This window comes from Macaca thibetana, chromosome 8, assembly GCF_024542745.1.
Source record: "Macaca thibetana thibetana isolate TM-01 chromosome 8, ASM2454274v1, whole genome shotgun sequence".
Taxonomy (NCBI): Eukaryota; Metazoa; Chordata; class Mammalia; order Primates; family Cercopithecidae; genus Macaca; species Macaca thibetana.
The window spans coordinates 21,569,445-21,587,793 of record NC_065585.1 but is presented as its reverse complement, the minus strand read 5'-3'; the positions used below and the strand labels follow the sequence as shown (position 1 = coordinate 21,587,793).

The following is an 18,349-nucleotide window of genomic DNA, read 5'->3' as shown; positions in this document are numbered from 1 at the left end:
ATGACAGTAACAGCAACAACTACTACACTCCTTGAATGTTACCACATCCCAGGTGTGGTTCTACAGCATTTACCAGGTTGACATTCAGTTTCATTCTCACAGCAACACTGCAGGGTAGATGTCATTACTGGCATCTTTTAGAGGTGTATGAGTTCTAAGTGAATTTATGAATATGCATAAATTGAGAGTGCATGCTTAAATTATTTTATACTATTAGGAGTCTATGCTCTAGTCTCTTAATCTTCCCCCATTTCCACGGGAGCCCTCATTTCTGTGGGTACCCTCCTACTTCTGCAAATACCCTACTACACCTAGGGTGGTGCGGGCATCTCCCACTTCTTCAGGTGGCCTCCTTTTTCCGCACAGCCCCCTCTAATGCTGTGGCCATGTCCCCGTGTCTGTGAGCAGCCTCCACTTCTGTGGGCACCTAGACACCTCAGGATCTGCCTGCCTGAATGCTAATAAAAATGAATAACAAGGCCAGAAATTCCAGGAGATACAGATTTCCTCCCATGAAATCACTAGCAGTTTAACCAGCAGTCACTGAGGGACCCACCCTGTGCCCTCAACCTCCGCCTTTTGGGTTCAAATGATTCTCCTGCCTCAGCCTTCTGAGAAGCTGGGACTAAGTGAATGCTCCCAGTACCAAGATATGGTGGAGGCAGATAGGCTTGGAAGTTTCAGAAGGGTGGGATCACAATCATTTCTGTGCATCATTTCTTTTCTTTTTTCTTGTTTTGAGACAGAGTCTCCCTCTGTTACCCAGGCTGGAGTGCGGTGGCAAGATCTTGGCTCCCGGGTTCAAGTGATTCTCATGCCTCAGCCTTCAGAGTAGCTGGGATTACAGCAGTGTGTCATCAGCCCAGCTAATTTTTGTATTTTTAGTAGAGATGGAGTTTCACCATGTTGGCCAGGCTGGTCTCGAACTCCTGACCTCAGGTGATCTGCCTGCCGTGGCCTCCCAGAGTGCTGGGATTACAGGTGTGAGCCACCACGCCTGGCTCTGTGCATCATTTTCAAACAGGCCCATGATTCGGCTCTTTTGCCTTTATTGCTGCTGCAGTGGTTGGCCTTTCCTTCATCCCAGATAGCACCAGTTTAAAGCCCAGGTGGCTGAGGCCACCCTCCATCAGAGGGTGTACAGCCTCCAGTGAATCCAAGGTCACTGTGGCAGAGGAACCTGTGTGAAGGGGCCAGGATGCTGATGCACATCAAGGCCCACCAGGGGCTTGGCAACAGCATGCCTTTAATTTAAGGCATTGGGTTTAAATTTGAGTCATTGTGCCATATTCCAGCCTTTTGTTTGCCAAACCGCCAGTCAACTTAAACTGAAACATGTTTTTGGAAAATGCTTTCAGGGGTGGTAGGAATGCAGTAACTTGCTGGAAACATTCAAATGCACTTAGGGTGGTAACGCAGAAAAAAATAGGAATGTGCATCGGTTTAGGTTGTGATGCTCTGCTGCAGAGGGACAAAGAAACTGGGGTTGCAAGCTTTTATTTGTCCTTCTTCATCCACTAGCATGTATGGGTCAGTTTACTCCAGTGAGAAAACTGGTACTCAAGTTCTCTCTGACCTTCCTGGGCTGTTAATGGCAGCTACAGTTACTATAGAGTTGGGCTCATTCTCATCCCATAGAGAGAGCTAGGAGTAATCAGATCAAAGGTCATTCTGGCATTAAGACCCTCTCCTGTGATAGCGTGTGTGCATGTGTGCAAATATTTTAGTGGTGATAAAAGGCAGGCTCCATTTTGCATTTTGCCTTCTAAGCAATGCGGTTGAAAGGAGAGAGCACTGGAGCAGGAGTTGGAGAACCAGGCTTAGGTCCTGCCTCTATTCCACGTCCCTTCCTGGGCAGGCAACCTTGTGCAAATCACCCAGTTCCCTGGCCTCTGCTTCCTCACCTCTAAAATGGGTTAACAACATCTGCCTACTGTACAGCCTGACTGTGCTTATCAAAGACGTAGATACACAAAGATGGAATTTGTAAACCACAAAGTAACAGATTTATAATTTGCTGGTTGATGGCATCTGGGGATGCCAGAGCCTGTTAGAAGTCATGACCTTCTGAAACACTGCTTGGCCAAGGTGCTGTTTCTTGTTTTTTTCCAGTGGCTTCCTCCTGCGTACTAGATAATGTAGCCTCACACTCGAAGCCTCTTCTCAAGTCTGTCCAATCTCCTTTTCTAGCCATATTTAAATGAACAATCATCAGTAGCGTTTATAAACTTCTTACTATACATGACTAACACTCATAAACTGCTTATCTCATTTAGTCCTCATCATATCTAGGAGCAGGGTGCTATTGTCATCATTTCCATCTTACAGATGGGCAACAGAGGCCTGCCCAAGATCATAATAACCAGCTCGTGGCAACACCCTTCGATGATCTTATATTATTTTTTTTTTTTTGAGACAGAGTTTCTAAAACAACAGCCTCTGTCACCCAGGCTAGAGGGCAGTGGCACGATCTTAGCTCACTGTAACCTCTGCCTCCCAGGTTCAAGTGATTCTCCTGCCTCAGCCTCCCAAGTAGCTGGGATTAACAGGTGTGCGCCACCACACCTGGCTAATTTTTGTATTTTTAGTAGAGACAGGGTTTCACCATGTTGGCCAGGCTGGTCTTGAACTCCTGACCTCAAGTGATCCTCCTGCCTCAGCCTCCCAAAGTGCTGGGATTACAGGTATGAGCCACTGCACCCAGCCCATGATCTATATTCTAAAGCACACTGTGCTACTTCTGTCCATACTTGAATATTCTGCTCACTGATCTCTCAACAGACCTTATACCTGCCTGCCTGCCTCAAACCAGTTCCCCTGAGTTCTACCCTTACTCAAGACCCCTGAGTTCTACCCTTACTCAAGACCAGTTTAAATCCCACTTTCTCCTTGAAGTCTTTCTTGAATATCCTGCCCACAGTAATGCTACCCTTCCGAAACTTCATAGCCTATCTGCCTCTAGCACATCTTGGTTCTTTTCAAATTCATTCTCATGGTGTCAGAGTAGGTAACTTCTTCTAATGCACACTTCTCAGGCTATCAGTTACACTGTATGGCAGGGGGCAATACTTTTTTTTCTTTCTGTAGAAATCCAGATAGTAAATATTTTAGGCTTGCAGGCTATAAGCTCTCTGTTGCTCAACTCTGAACCCAACTCTGCCATTTTGCACAAAAACAGCCACAGACAGTATCTAATGAATGAGCATAGCTGTTCCAATAAAACTTTATTTATGGATACTGAAATTTGAGCTGCACATAATTTCCATGTGTTATGAAATATTATACTTTTAATTTTTTAAAACATTGAAAAACGTACAAATCATTCTTAGCTCATGGGCCATATAAAAACAGATGGTAGGCTATTGACCTGAGGGCTAGGAGTTGGCTGACCCCTGCTGCAGACCTTCAAGGTAGAGTCAGATTTATTTCATCTATTTCCCTCACTGGCTATAGTGGCAGGGCCTGGAGAAAATAATACAGGTTTTAGAGGAGTATAAGTTTGAATTCAAGTTTAAGCTCTGTATTACATTGTACTCAGCAATAACAGACACCAAATAACAGTTGCTTTCATGACCTTTTAAAGCCATATTTTTTATTGGTACTGCTCAGTTTTTATCTTAATTCCATCTTATCCCAATAATGCAGTTTCTCAAGGGACTCACTAGGGACCAAGGGAACAGGGGCAGTTGTTTGGATAAATGTTGGTGTTTTCTGTCATTGAGCCTCTCTGGCGAGAATATAAAGATTTTAAAAATGTACAACCATTCTAAGGGCCTCAGAAGTCCCACTGCAAATAGGCAAATCTCTGTCCCCAACTGTATCTGGCCTATGAATTGAGTCTTCAGGTTTAGTCACCCTAGAAAGGTGGTTGCATATGCTAAAATCCTACTTAACTTTCTGAAAAGTAAGTTACATTGCATTTTGAAATGTATATAACACGTTCACACCCACTGCCTTTATTTTTACATTTTATTTGTTCATTCTCATAAAAATGCTTCAGTATAGGTATGGTATGGTTATCCCAGTTTTATAGTTCAGAGAAGTAAAGTGATTGATGCGCAGAAGGTACCACAAAAAACAAGCTTCGAACTTTGAGCTGGAATATAGGAGGGGCTGTCCTCTTTCCATCACTAAATTCCTGAAGGACCAGAAGTCATATCTAGAGTTTAATGTCTCCATGCACTTTGTTTAAAAATTCTCATTAATATGCAAAATGTAATATCTGGGCTCCAAAGTAGTTTCCGAGCTGGTCTGTAAACTTGAAAACTCATTGAGATCACCAGGCAGACGTTTTAAAAGTAGCAATGCCTGGGTACCACCTTCAACTAATTAAATTGGAAACTCCAGAGGTGGGCTTCTGTAGTTTAACAAGCTTCGAAGGTGATTTCAATGTGCAGCCAGGGCTAAGAACCACTGGGATCACAGCAGGCTCACTGCAGAGCCATTACATGGGTGATGGTCTCTGAAACCTTCTCCTGGTTGACTTGATGCTCAAGACTCACTCAATCCTCTGACCTCTCTGTGACCTGGTTAGTCAGCACTCACCTACTCATGTTTACAAACTTCCAGTCCGACTGGCTCAGCCTCTGGAATCCTCTCCAGCTCCCCGAGGGAATTTCCAAAATGTGTTGGTCTTGAGCTATAGGGTAAACTATGTTTTAAATGTCCTTCTACGAGTAGGTAAGCTGCTGCTTCTAGAGATGTGAAATCTTTAAAACACATAGCTAGAACTGTCTTTATGTCACTGGGGCTGTGTAGGGGAGGGAGCAGGGCCAATACATGTAGCTTGTAGCCAGTGAAATTGATGTAGAAATGTTATATAAACATCTTTCCAAGTTATAGTAAAAAATTTTCCAACTCTAAACATTCCATGAAATTTTCATGCTGAGTGATAACACTTTGAGATAGCAGTGTTAGCCGTCTCTTTTATTACCTCTGCATGGCTCTTTTTGGGAAGATGACAACCAGCATGAACATAACAGATTTTCAGAAAATGTATTTGGCTCTCAAGGCTTTGAACTTTTTTTTTTTTCCTCCAAATGGCCCTTAAAATCAGTTTAGCTCCTTAGTGAAACCAGTAATCATTGTAGCATTTAAACACCATTAGGTCAAAGTAGTATGATGGGGATAATATACTGGCAAGCTACTTTGCAGAGTTGGTTTAAGGATAAGAGTGTATGAGAAGTATACTGAGTTCCTAAGAAGGAAAACCTCAAAACACGGTGGCTATCATTAAAAAGTTTTAAGTTCTTTATAAAAATAACATATTATTCCTCAAATTACAGAGGTCTCTAATAGTGATGGGGAAAAATTGTTCTTTGCAAAATAGACATATTTTTCCACTATTTCTGAGCCTAACAACTTTGAAAGCATTCAGCAGTTTCTCTAAGATTATTTAAAGCAAAATGCTCATGATGTATTTTACAATTAGATACTCTTGGATACGTGTTCTCTGTGCTGCGTCTTACGCAAGTGCCAGATTCACCAATTATTTTTTTAAAAGTAGAAAACATTTTAATCAACTCAACTGAAAAGGCATCTTAGGGGGAAATCAATAATTTTGGTAAGTGGGTAATAGTAAACATTAGCGGCTGACTTTGCACAGTAGATAGATTCTACTGTGCAAAGTGCTTATAGATTCTACTGTGCAAAGTGCTTCTGTTTATATCACTAAGTTTCCCCAGTTACCTTGGAAAGTTGAGGTAAGTCATTGTTACAGAGGAGGAAACCACGTCTCTAGGGAGGCTGAGACAGTTTGAAATCAGTGGAGCTGGGACCTGCCCTCAGGCTGTTTTACTTCAGATCCTCTGCTCACAGAGAACTCATGGTAGCAGTTAAAAGTGTAGACTCTAAGACTGCCCAGATTTCAGATCTTGATTTCATCCCTTTGTGATCGTGGACAAGTCATTTTATCTTACTGTACTAGCATTTGTTTAAAGAGAGATAATCAAAGCACCCATATTTTATAGGGTTACTAAAAAGATAAAAGGTGAAAATGAACATATTGGATGAAATAGATTTTCACTATCATGATGCTTGTTCCTTTGCTTTATTTCTTGTAAAAGGAAAAGCAGGTAGAAAGGAAGGCCATCTAAAAACTGACCATTTTGAAGATCAGTTTGTAATAAGACATCAGATCTAAGCGTCTTCCTCTAATACCCAGAAGATGGAAACTATTCGTATTCTTAGCAGTAGAAGCTTCCAGATCATCCTGGGCCCATTTCCAACCAGCCTAGACTAGTCTGTGGGCCCTAGGAGGACTAGGTGACCTCCGTGAACTTGCAGAGTCACACTGAATGGCGTGAACATTTCACCCAAGAAGGTCTCTTATTTTTATCCCTTTTGGATTGGAAGAAGAGCTTAGCTGAAGAGCGAATATATCTGCTCTGTTGGTCACAGGCTCAGCTCACAGCTCCTAACCTGCTTCTTGCAGGCCTGGGTTTTTATCAGGTCACTTTGGACAGCCAAGCCTGCATCTGCCCAGATGACAGGTGAAGGATCCAGGTCTCAAGGGGCCTTGAATGTCATCACCCTGGCTGAGCCTCTGCAATCATCTGACTCAGTGGCACAGCACCGAGAAGCACAACAATCCAGGAAAAAGAAAATAAAAACCAAACCAACCACACCCACGGGGGAAAATTCCCTCCTACTTCTGAGCCTAAAACCCAAACAGCTGCTACCTCCCAGGTTGACTGCTGACAAAAATACACAAGGGAGCTTTGGAGGGTAGGCAGAGATAACAAAATAATAAACCAATTAAAAATAATAACATGACAGTCATGGTTAAGCTGATCTGCTTTACCATATTCATCATTAATATTTTGCTCATTAACTTTTTCTTTTTTGAGATGGAGTCTCGCACTGTCGCCCAGGATGGAGTGCAGTGGCGCCATCTCAGCTCACTGCAACCTCTGTCTCCCAGGTTCAAGTGATTCTCCAGCCTCAGCCTCCTGAGTAGCTGGGATTACAGGCACCTGCCACCACACCCGGATAATTTTTTTTTGTATTTTTAGTAGAGACAGGGTTTCACTATGTTGGCCAGGCTGGTCTTGAACTCCCGACCTCGTGATTCGCCTGCCTCAGTCTCTCAAAGTGCTGGGATTACAGGCATGAGTCACCGCAATCAGTCTTTTTTTTTTCAAAATGGGTTTAAAATGGAAAATGGCAGATCCAAACAGTCAGAATTGTATTTTTTTCTTTTTTTAAGATGGAGTCTCACTCCTGTTGCCCGGGCTAGAATACAATGGCGTGATCTCAGCTCACTGCAATGTCTACCTCCCGGGTTCAAGCAATTCTCCTGCCTCAGCCTCCCGAGTAGCTGGGATTACAGGTGTGTGCCACCACGCCTGGCTAATTTTCTTGAATTTAGTAGAGATGAGGTTTCACCACGTTGTCCAGGCTGGTCTCAAACTCCTGACCTCAGGTGATCCACCCACTTCGGCCTCCCAAAGTGCTGGGATTACAGGTGTGAGCCACTGCACTTGGCCAAAACAGGCAGTTTTAAGCTTTCGGTGGACATGGGATTGAATATTGTTATCACACGGGGGTGGAAGGGAACCACAGGCACAAAACACGGAGGTGCTTTAACTCATCCAGTTTTGTGGCCTCTTCTGAGAATGCCTTGGGGTCCCCCAGAGTCAGCTGAAGTAGGACAAGTGGGAGACAGTGAGAACAGTCAGAGGTGCTGGGTTTTGAAACAGGCCAAAGTGCTCTAGGGTTTGCTTCCTGCTGAATTCTCTCTTGCTAAGGCTGTTGCCAGGGCTGGTGCTGCCTGTGACATGTTCCCATGTATCCACAGGGCGGGCTTGGAAGGGGCTTGGCGTGAAATTTCACTTGAAGAGGCTGGCTCTTTAACCCACTCACGGGGGTAATATGGCGGCCCCTGCCCGTCCTGGCCAATCTCAGGGACATCCTAGTGCGACCCACTTAAGAACTTGAAGTATGTTGGGGAAGAAGGAGATTGAGGGGTCTGTTTTCTGCTTGCCTCAAAATTCTTAAGGTCCTAAAAAGTTACTTTTTGGGGAAACCACTTCAAGACAACCCAAAGAGATGATTCAACTTGGGAAAGGGCCTGGATGAGCCTTTAGGCATTTGAGACTTACCCGGACCACGTAGTTAAATCTTCTGGAATCCAAAATGGCAGTTGAGAAGTCCAGTCTGTTGAAAGCTTCCCCCAGAGTGCAATATCCATGGCGCTGAACGCGAAAACAAAGACACAGAAGTTACTCCTGCATGCAGAGGTCATCCATGTCAGAATGAGCCAGTCACAACAACCCAACTGGATTTTGCCAAATGAGCTTGATGCCTGTCTTAGGTGACCTGGGGCACTGGCTTCTTTCCTGTACCCACAAGCCCTTGAGAGGCACCAAGGTGGGTAACACAGCCAGCAGCTGCCTCAGTCAGCCCCTCACATGTTAAACACGCCCTTTTCTTGACTTGTACCATTTGGGACCTTGCTTATGATTTTTCCACATATTAGTCTAGAAAAATCATAAGTAATTGTGTATTAAGAGAAGACTGGGAGCAAGGTATGGGATACGGGAGGTCATGATGGTTGGTGACTGTAACGTACTCCTAGGAGGAGAATTAGACCTACCTGCGCCAACTGTGTCACCAGCTTGCCTTATACCAATAGTGCTTTTCTCACTGTGATCATCAAAAGTGTTTTTAAGGTTTTGGGAGAAAGCAAAGAAGTTTTGATCTTTTAACCTATGAACACAGAGGGAATTGGGAGTATAAAGTCCTGGCTCGTAGTCCTGGTATCTGGGTATCTGGGTGGTCTTGGGACTATCAGTGACCCCCTCTGGACCTCAAATCACAGAGGGAACTAGATGTTCACTGAGGTCCCTGACAGTCAGAGAAATTCTTTCATATGCTTGTATCCTAGTTATTTTAGCAAATGCCTGTGCAGAGAGAAAATATACATAAAAGGGCTTTATAAAGTGCCATACAAATGTAGTTATTATAATGTCTTGTCCCCTCCCACATCACACTGAGCAGGCACTGAAAACTTCTACTATATTTAGTGATTATTCCTTCCAGGACTGAAATTTAACTGAGTTGAAGTCCAAAGAGATCTTAGAACAAAAGGGAGACATTGCCCTCAGGCAAAACCCAGGACGATATAATAATATGGTTGAGATGGGCATGTCAGTCTTTATAAAGCACTTTTACATACATAATTTCATTGAACGACTAGAGGGTCCACCTGGTGACTTTTGCTTCTTTCTCTCTCTGTTGTTCCAAACTCTGATGGTTGGCTAGATAATAGACTAATAGCTGCTGTCTCCCACATCCAAGAAGACACTCATGATTTGAAGTAATTTCCCTCCCTACCATATCCCTCCCTCCCTACGCTATCAGGAAGGGATAAGGTTTAGCATAACTTAGTAAATGAATGGATGCTCACCTCTTTAGTACTTCCTTTGTGAACATAGATCCATTTTTCTTGGTGGAAATCTATAGAGACAAAAAGAATACACAGCTTTAATATCTGCAACATGCTCAAGATTTAAAACATTTCATTTCATGTATTCCAAAGTTTTAAAAGTTTTGACAAAAAAGATAAGGACTCTACTGACAACCTAAGGAGTTTCAAGTGCTTAATTTCTGCAGTGTAGAAATACTGGGGCTATAAGTTGCTTTGTCTGAAGCACTCTAAATCTTTGATAGCCAGATTTCCTATACCAAAGCTCCAAATTATTATTATTATTTTCTAAAACATTATGCCATAAGAAATTACAGTCCGGATGCAATGGCTCACGCCTGAAATCCCAGCACTGTGGGAGGTTGAGGCAGGCAGATCACTAGAGGTCAGGAGTTCGAGACCAGCCTGGCCAACACGGTGAAATCCCATCTCTTCTAAAAATATAAAAATTAGCTGGGTGTGGTGGCAGGCGCCTGTAATCCCAGTTACTTGGGAGGTTGAGGCAGGAAAATCACTTGAAACCGGGAATGGAGGTTGCAGTGAGCCAAGATTGTGCCACTGCACTCTAGCCTGGGCGACGGAGTGAGACTCCGTCCCCACCAAAAAATGAAATTAGGCTTTGACAGACTGAGTCACATGCTGTGCGCAGAGGGGCGTGGATGGCTTGAGCCCTGGAGTTTGAGACCAGCCTGGGCAACATGGCAATATGGCAAGACCCCGTCTCTACTAAAAACACGAAAATTAGCAAGGTGTGATGGCAGGTGCTTGTAATCCAGCTACTCAGGAGGCTGAGGCATGAGAATCACTTAAACCCGGGAGGTGGAGGTTGCAGTGAGCTGAGATCATGCCACTGACTCCAGCCTGGGTGACAGAGAGAGACTGTCTCAAAAAACAAAAACAAACAAACAAAAAAACACCAAAAAATAAAAAATAAAAAAATAAAAAAAACCACACAAACCTAATACTCAAGTACAAGTTTATTTTCAATGCCAAACCTGAAACTTATATAAGCCCATGAAAAGTGGAAATCAAACAGATAACATGAGGAAAACATGCGTTACAGATAAAGTAACCTGTAATTCCTGCTATTAATACAACTTTATATTCTCTGCTGATACTTACATATAGTATCTAGAAATGTTAATAGGATTTATAGAAGGAAAGAGGGAGAAAAATCTGTTTTCAAAGCCTCAAAACAGTTCAAAATAAAAATACATACTGGAACTCATTCAGCCGACCACATCACTGTAAAATAACCAAATACAAATGACTGGCAGGAAAAAAGGCCCTCAACTAGCAACTGACTTATAAACAAGACTATAAAGAATATGTTAATCTCGCTTGTAAAATGCACAGCCAGGTTTCTGAGTGCTAAGATCTCAGTAACCTCTGTCAGGGACACACAGTAAAACACTGAGGCAGACGTGTGACATGGGAGGTGTTTTTTTTTTTTTTTTTCCTCCAAGAACCAATCATAACTATCTTCAAACAGATTTTTTCTGAAGTTCAAAACAAATGGCTTACACTGAGTTTTGGTTTTGCTATTCAGCATGTCCTTCTTTCTCTTCTTGGCTGCAACATCATAGTTCAGGCTGTTGAAAAGATTCTCCTTATTGTATACCTCCTTGTTGCAGTAACTATGAATAACAGAAGACAAAGAGGATGAGATGTAACAGCTATACATGAACCTGAGCTGTTTTTATCAATAACTCACTGAGTTATAAGACAAACAAACATACAGGCTTCTCAAACAAAATAAAACAATAAAATGATCACTCAAAAAAAAAAAAAAAAGTCTATACAGGCACAGACTTCTCCTTTAGGATGAAGCAAGTTCACATCTGTGTGGAAGGCGGGGATGGGAGCTTCTACTTCTTTTGAATTCCTTAACAGTGCCTTGCATTGTAATTTGACACACAGCACTCTACTCTTCAACTAAGAGCAACGCAGAGTACTACGATATTACTTTAAACAAAAATGATGAATGGAGGGGAGGGGTGATTACTGGTATCGCTGTACTACACAATGCCTTCATTTTGCGAAAGCATCTACCCCAAGCTGCTACTGCTGCTTAAGAAAAAGAAAACAACAAAAAAAAACACAGCTTCGTTGAGATAAACTTCACATACCATACAATTCATCCATTTAAAGTATACTTAAGCTGCTTTTAAGTAGTATCCTTCCAACATGTCTTTAAAACACAATCACATTTACAGAAATCTGACATATAAACTCCATTTCTAGGAGATGCTTTGTGTATAGTGCTAGTTGCTTAGGTTTCATGTAGTGCCTTGACTAACACACACTAGGCATCATGCTGTGAGGCGAAGACTTTGGGTCTTGACTGTACAAGGTAAACTTATAATTGATAAGTTTATAAGGGCTGAACAGACATTGGATGTACCTGCCTAATTCACAGGTCACTGAAGGATGGGCAGGCTCACCTCGGGCCTGGCGATTATTTCCCTCAGTGGGCTGAGCAATCATTTGAGGGGTAGTAAGCTATTCAACTATACAATGTTACTTCAAAGTAAATCTGAATAATTTCCACAGAAGGAATGCAGGAGAAATGTTGAAGTATGATAAGATAGGTTCCCTAACTCCCTCAACCCCCACGAAGTATATAAAACAGGATTTATAATGCCAACTGGTAAAACATAAATTAGGTTTTTTTTTTTTTGCTATACCACCGATATTTTATACTCCTTTAATGTTCTGAGTTTTTCTGCTGAATTTAAAATGCAATTTGATTTATATCTTTTTTGGATATACATCTGTTGGGTATAATTATGTACATCTGCACTTCTCTATTTCCTTGGCATTGTATAAATGGTAGAAGAGAAAAAAAGATTTGAAGCAACTTCCAGTATCTTTTTGTTATTAATACAATACTGTCTTAAGTAGCACTTCAGTTAGTACAAGTATCTTGCTAATATGCTCACATATGACATCTCCAACAATATACTCAGTGTTGCTTTTCTGGACCCTTAAGGGCTAACATGATAAATAATCATTTGTTAATCTTCCTTCATAAGGCCATGCTTAATACCATTTACTGAGTTTCCTACTAAACTCGATAGCCTTCTTTTCATCCAGGGAAACAGGATATTTTTAGGTTTCAGATAGAGTCCTGCAGAAATGTCCTCTCAGAGGCACTTTTGAAAACAAGCCAAGGATGAGTGTTTTGGGCCAAGCTTTGTATAACACAGGAGTGTGTTTCTGTCTATTTGCATGACTATAGGGGTATAGAATCACTGACCAGTTGATTTTCTGCTCCAAGGTCAGAAGGAAAAGAGGGACAGAACAAAGAACAGAGCTGAATTCCTGAGGCTAACTTAAGACATTTCAATCAACGTTGAGAAAAACAGCAAAAGATGGAAGGTCATTTGAGTGGTCCGTGATGTACCACAGCTGAGATCAGCTTTAGAAAGCAAAGCTAGAACATTTTGTGTGCAAAAATACCACATGAAGGCTTCCTTAGAAAGAACACACACCCCCCCCACAAACAACAAAAACCTACAGTATAAATTCCACATAGAGAGAATCATAAAATGAGGTTGTCTTATTCTCAACATTTAAGGTTCAGCAGCAGATTTTCCGAGCCTGGGCCATACACTGTGATCATTACTTAGCAAGGTCAAATATTTATATTTCATCTTTTTCTTTTCCAGTTGAAAACATTCTTTAAAGGAACTGGAGCACTCACTTTCCTCAGAAACTACAATAACCTGCTTTAAGCCTGAGTGACTCATTTCAAAAGCTAGTTTAGAAAGAATTTTACATAATTGATGATGTTCTCTCACTGTCGAATGTAGAAAAGTTTTAACCAAAGAGAAACCCTATATTTTCACTTGGTATTAGGTTTTAGATTCCGGAGGTAGGGCCTGGAAAGAAGGCCTATGGGGTTTATTTGTGTTGCCTACTTATATGTTTTCTTTTAAGCAATAATATATTCAGTTAGAGGCTATTTTGAGAGTTCAATTGTGTCCTTTTCAAGAAAATGCAAAGCCAATGGAAAATTACAACCGAAATTTTTAACAAGAAAAACCACCACCATTTAGGAATTGGAGCACTGGATTTTTTTTTTTTTAATAAGCAAAACCATCTCAACGAGGCTGCTTTCTTCACTAAATTCAATAATAGCCAGCAAGTTGCTATTTTGTAGTCACTATTTACTAATCTTGATTTTTATAGGCACAGGCCTAGAATAAGAAAAAGACGCACTCCCCAGCCCCACATTACCACATACCAAGACACTTTAAGGCAACTTTTTAAAAATGTAGAAAAAATTCAAAATAAGACCATAAATAAGACTGTTTTGGCAGCAGATAAAGAAGAAAATTAAAAAAAAAAATAAAGCCCTATTTCTCATTTCATTTGCAATAAAAACCATTTAAGAAAGCTGTGACGTGCCCCCAGAGGCTTAATTGTAGTTATATAGCCTTGATGAAAGCCAGTGAGATTTCTATGCCAATTTACTGACACATCTCTAGATCGCCAAACTCACAAGGCTAGTACCCAGAATGCTCTGGTGAAACCAACAGCCTAGTGTATAACGCTCATAGAACAGTGTCTTGCACACAGTAAGCACTCATAAAATCTGAACTATTATTTTTATCCAGGCACCAAGGTAAACTTCCTGCTTCCGGGTCCAGCCTTAGCTATACAGTAAAGCAACATTTGAGTCAGTTTTCAAAGACAGAAGTGTAGGCTTAGACAGCTTAGGTTACTCATCCTGGGGGTGGGCGGTGAGGGGGTGGTTGCTGAGGAGGGCTGTGCAGGCGCCTGAACCACCACTTCCTTGAAGCATTCTTGGATCATCCCAATTCACGCCAAGCTCTTTCCTTGCATTTTAAATCTGCCCCACCATATTTAACACTTGCCATTCCCCTTCTATTTTATATAATTTCAACATTTTTGAGAAAGGGTCCTGCTTTAAGCTTATCTTAAATCCTCCCATGATCTCACTCCTGGACACAAGGCTGAGACTGGATTTGTAACATTTTACACCGGAGAAGGTTGGAGTCCCGGACCACAGAGAAGATGGCCAGCTGAGTCCAGAATAGGTGTGCTGTGTGGACAAGCCTTGGTCAACACAAAATAATAACCCCAGGCTGAAAACCAACACATGCATCCTTTATCCTGGGCTCTTGTTCGGGCCGCTTGCCGAATGGTCTGTGGAATTAGAGAATTAGTCTACCATGTCTCTGTAGTTCTGTTTCATGATCCTTGCCCGCTTAAGGGCCTGCCTTTTGTTTTCTCAAAACAGGAGAAGCATTCAGCTTCACCTGTGTAGGCAGACACGCAGCCCAAACCTGACATCATGGGGAAACGTCACCAACACCAAAAACTGAGGATATTTAAGATGACAAACCCAGATCACAGAAGGCCAACTGCTTTTAAGAAGTTGGCAGGCTTCTCATGCTAAGTAGGGAAGGGATTGTTTACAGTTGCTGGAAAAAAAAAATACCCTGCAAACAAACAGCCAGCTGCTTTGCTAGGAGGCTACCCAATGATTCCTAAACGCTGACTCAAAGGAGACCACAGGTGGTCAGTATATCAATGACTATTTGCGGTAATGATGATGGATGTGACAGCTCCAGCTCAGGTGTGAAATGGGAAGAAAGAAAAGAGGCTTATGAAGGGGACAGGGACATGGGAGGGGGGCTGTGCAGGAAGCCACCTGATCCCAGCCCAGTCTAAACTTTTGTGGTAAGTTAAGACCATCTTCAGGTCTTCCACACTGTGAAGACAGAGATGCCACTATTTATTTCTAAAGGAGAGTGACACCAGTTTCTCTCCTGATGCTGGTACAGGGTATTTTAAAGCCAATTTTAATTTTTTATTTATTTTTAGAGACAGGGTCTTGGTCTGTGGCCCAGACTGGAGCGCAGTGGCACAGTCATGACTTGCTGCCACCTTGAACATCTGGGCGATCCTCCTACCTCAGCCTCCCGAGTAGGGTGAGTATTAATACAACCCTACATTTTAAATCTTCTCCTGCTGAACGCAATCATCTGCTATCCACTGAGAAGCATCCTGAAATTATATTTGGGTGAGTGGCTCTAATATGACTCTTCAGACCCTTTCTGCACTTTTCTAGAAAGAACCTGAACTTGTAGACAGAAATAAAGTACCAAAATGTTAGATCATTGTCCTTAGGAACAAGGAGGAAGGACGTTTCCCATTTTGTTGAGCGAGAATAATTTAGGCATAATTGGTAACTCCAGTAGATAAAAGACACAGTCTGTCAACAGCAGTTGGTCTTACTTTATTGTAAATAAATTACCTGATTTTATGTAAATAAGATTTCCTTATGGTGGTCCCTAAATTCCCCTGGGACTGCCTCCAAGTAACTCCAACATAAATGGTTATATGCTGGCAGTTAATATGCTTAAGTCTCTCCGGACAGACCACCAGGATTAAATAATGTCTTTCTTTACATTGTGAGACAATGGGAATTTGATGCATTACAAATCGCAAACAAATGGGAGGCACGGGAGGTCAAGCTGACAAAATAACCACATTTTCTTGATAGTCTTCTCAAAATTTATTGCCAATGCTTTTTCCAAGCAACCACTGGTAAATCTCAGTAAGCGGGAACCTGGCCCAGAAACAGAATTCTCCATTGAAGCCAATTTAAGGGTGCAGGGGCCCATGGTTTTAACCAAAGGCGGCAGGAAAAGGCTCCCAAGGGTGACTCTGGCTGCACCAGTCCCTTCTGGAACCACTTTCATCGCCCCCCCGCCTCACGAGGCTAAATGCTAAGAGTCTCTGAAAGTCAACTGTTGAGATCAGGGGCTGAGAAATTCCAGGCTACCTGACTTACTAGCCGGGCGCTAGCGTCGTTCGCCAAGCTGAGCGGGGAGCGCAGCGGACCTCAGGTTTCCCATCAGACCCCAGGGCTCAGGTAAGACCTCAAATCCAGAGGTTCACCGGGGCCAGGCAAGCTTTTCGCAGCTGACAGGCACCCCTGGAAACGGAGCGCACTCTCTATATAAAGCCGATCGACCGAGAGGGCCACCGAGGAAACAGGTGCAAGAGCCCTGTCCTCCCAGAAGCAGAGCTGTCGTGGGTTTCATCCCCTGCCCACTTCCCTCCTCTGCACCTCTGCAGCCCCGAGCCTCCACCGCTCCCAAGTCCGCCCAGTAAGCGGCTGCTCCAGGGACCATCTGTCTGTCCCTTCCTAGTTACTCAACCTCCCGGCCACTTGTGGTTGCCCGTGCCTGGGCAGGGCCTGGAAGCGCTCCAGGCGGGACCTGCGTCGGATCCCGTCACCCGTCGCGTCCACAGTGCTTGGGCGCTGGGAGCCGGGCCACCCCGCGGTGAAGGGGCTCAGCCCACCAGCCCGCGCCCCCACAAGGGCAAAGTGCGCGACTTCTGTGTCCTTAAAGCATGGACCACTAAAGCTGTGTCATTAAGTTTCAGCGAGCGTTTGGGGACACGATCCGCGAATGTCATCAGACTCTCAGAGGGACCAGGTGTTCTGTAAGGAGTCGTGTCCACTTGGAGACACTGACCTTGAACAAGAAGAGAAACCGAATTTCCCGTTTCCGATGGTCCGGAGACCTCTACAGAAATCAGGCACTGCAGTCCCACCCTCCGGGCCACGGTCTCCCTCCTCAGCCCGCTCCAGCCCTGCCTACCCCTCATTCGCGGTCCCTGCGCCCCCTAGACCAGCCCGGGTCAGTTTCGCGGGGGCTGGAAGTTGGTGGCGGGTCCCCTCACCTGCTGAGGTCGCTCACGAAGCTGCCGCTCTTCTCATCCAGGAAGCGCTTCCAGCCGTCGGCCGTCTTCACCCAGCTCTGCCCAGGGGACCGCCAGTCCTGCCCGAGGAATGGCATGGCACCGCGAGCGGACGGGACGGATGGGGAAAAGAGGCCGGCCTGGTGGCCTCGGGGACGCGCCACCTGGGGCGGATGCTCGGGGTGCAGGGGCCCGCGACGGGGACGACGGCCGGGAACAGGCGTGGGGGCGGCGGGAACGGCGCGGGGCACCCTGCCGGGCGGCGGGCTCGGGGGGCGGGGGTGGTGGTCTCAGGCGCTGCAGGCTCCGGGAGTGCTGCGCGGCAGTCGCTGCCGCAGTATTTATGCCCGCTGCCGGCCGCTGCTCTTTGTTGCCGGAAGAGCCGCCTGCTCTTAGCCCGGCCCCCCGGCCCGGAGGCCACGTGGCTTTGTTTATGGGCTCGGCTTGTTTTCCGAGGCGCCTGCGGCTCACGCTCCTCTCCCGGTTGCACAACCGCGCCGGTGGAAACTTGAAGCGGTGCTGCCAGGCCGGGTCCCCCGCAGCCCCTGGCACCTCCGCGCGCCCTCCCCTCCCCCAGGACACCGTCGTCCCAGAGCGAGGCCCGGCGCTCGGAAAGCTGTCCTCGGGTCTCCTGCAGCTCCCGGGCTGACGAGGTGCAGGGAAGCGGCCGGAGCGGCGTCTGGGTCCCTGCGTGGTGGGCGTGGGGAGCAGGGCCAGCCCCCTTCCTGCCCTGTAGCTGTCAGGATGGACCTCCGCAGCCAGATCAGCCTCCGAGACCGTCCGCAGAGCTGTGGCCGGCACCGCGTAGCCGGGCGGAGAGTAGGGGGCGCAGCCTACTGACCTCGCTCACAGCTCCAACCCCGCCCTAGCGCGCGGGGGTTGGAGCGGGGAGGAGGGACAGCCTCCCAGCCCTCCGGACCTCTTAGCTGTCACTAACCAGTCCTCCATCAGGCCTGCCTCTGGGGTAGCAAAGGAGGGGAAGGAGAGGAAGCCCCGGGAGGTATCTGGTTCCCGCAGGGTGGGAGTGGAGAAAAAGAACAGCGCCCCCACCCTACCCGAACACTCTAAGACAGGGGTTAAATGATGTACCCAGGGCCAATGCTACAGTACAATCTGAAACTACCCTGTTTGCTTTTACTTTATGTTGTTGTTGTAACAATCTAGCCCTGTCAGCAG

General features: G+C 44.8%; 1 protein-coding gene across 1 annotated transcript in view; it reads right to left on the bottom strand.

The window, feature by feature from the left end:
- Positions 1-17,663, bottom strand: part of FBXO32 (F-box protein 32) — a 43,681-nt gene extending 26,018 nt beyond the window's left edge. Inside the window, exons 1-4 of the mRNA XM_050800224.1 lie at positions 17,156-17,663; positions 10,952-11,064; positions 9,410-9,459; positions 8,103-8,195 (exon numbers count right to left, since the gene is read on the bottom strand). Coding sequence (XP_050656181.1) covers positions 8,103-8,195; positions 9,410-9,459; positions 10,952-11,064; positions 17,156-17,271 — 372 coding nt within the window. The 5' untranslated portion in view covers positions 17,272-17,663. The remainder of the gene's footprint in view (positions 1-8,102; positions 8,196-9,409; positions 9,460-10,951; positions 11,065-17,155) is intronic.
- Between the last annotated feature and the right edge of the window lie 686 nt (positions 17,664-18,349).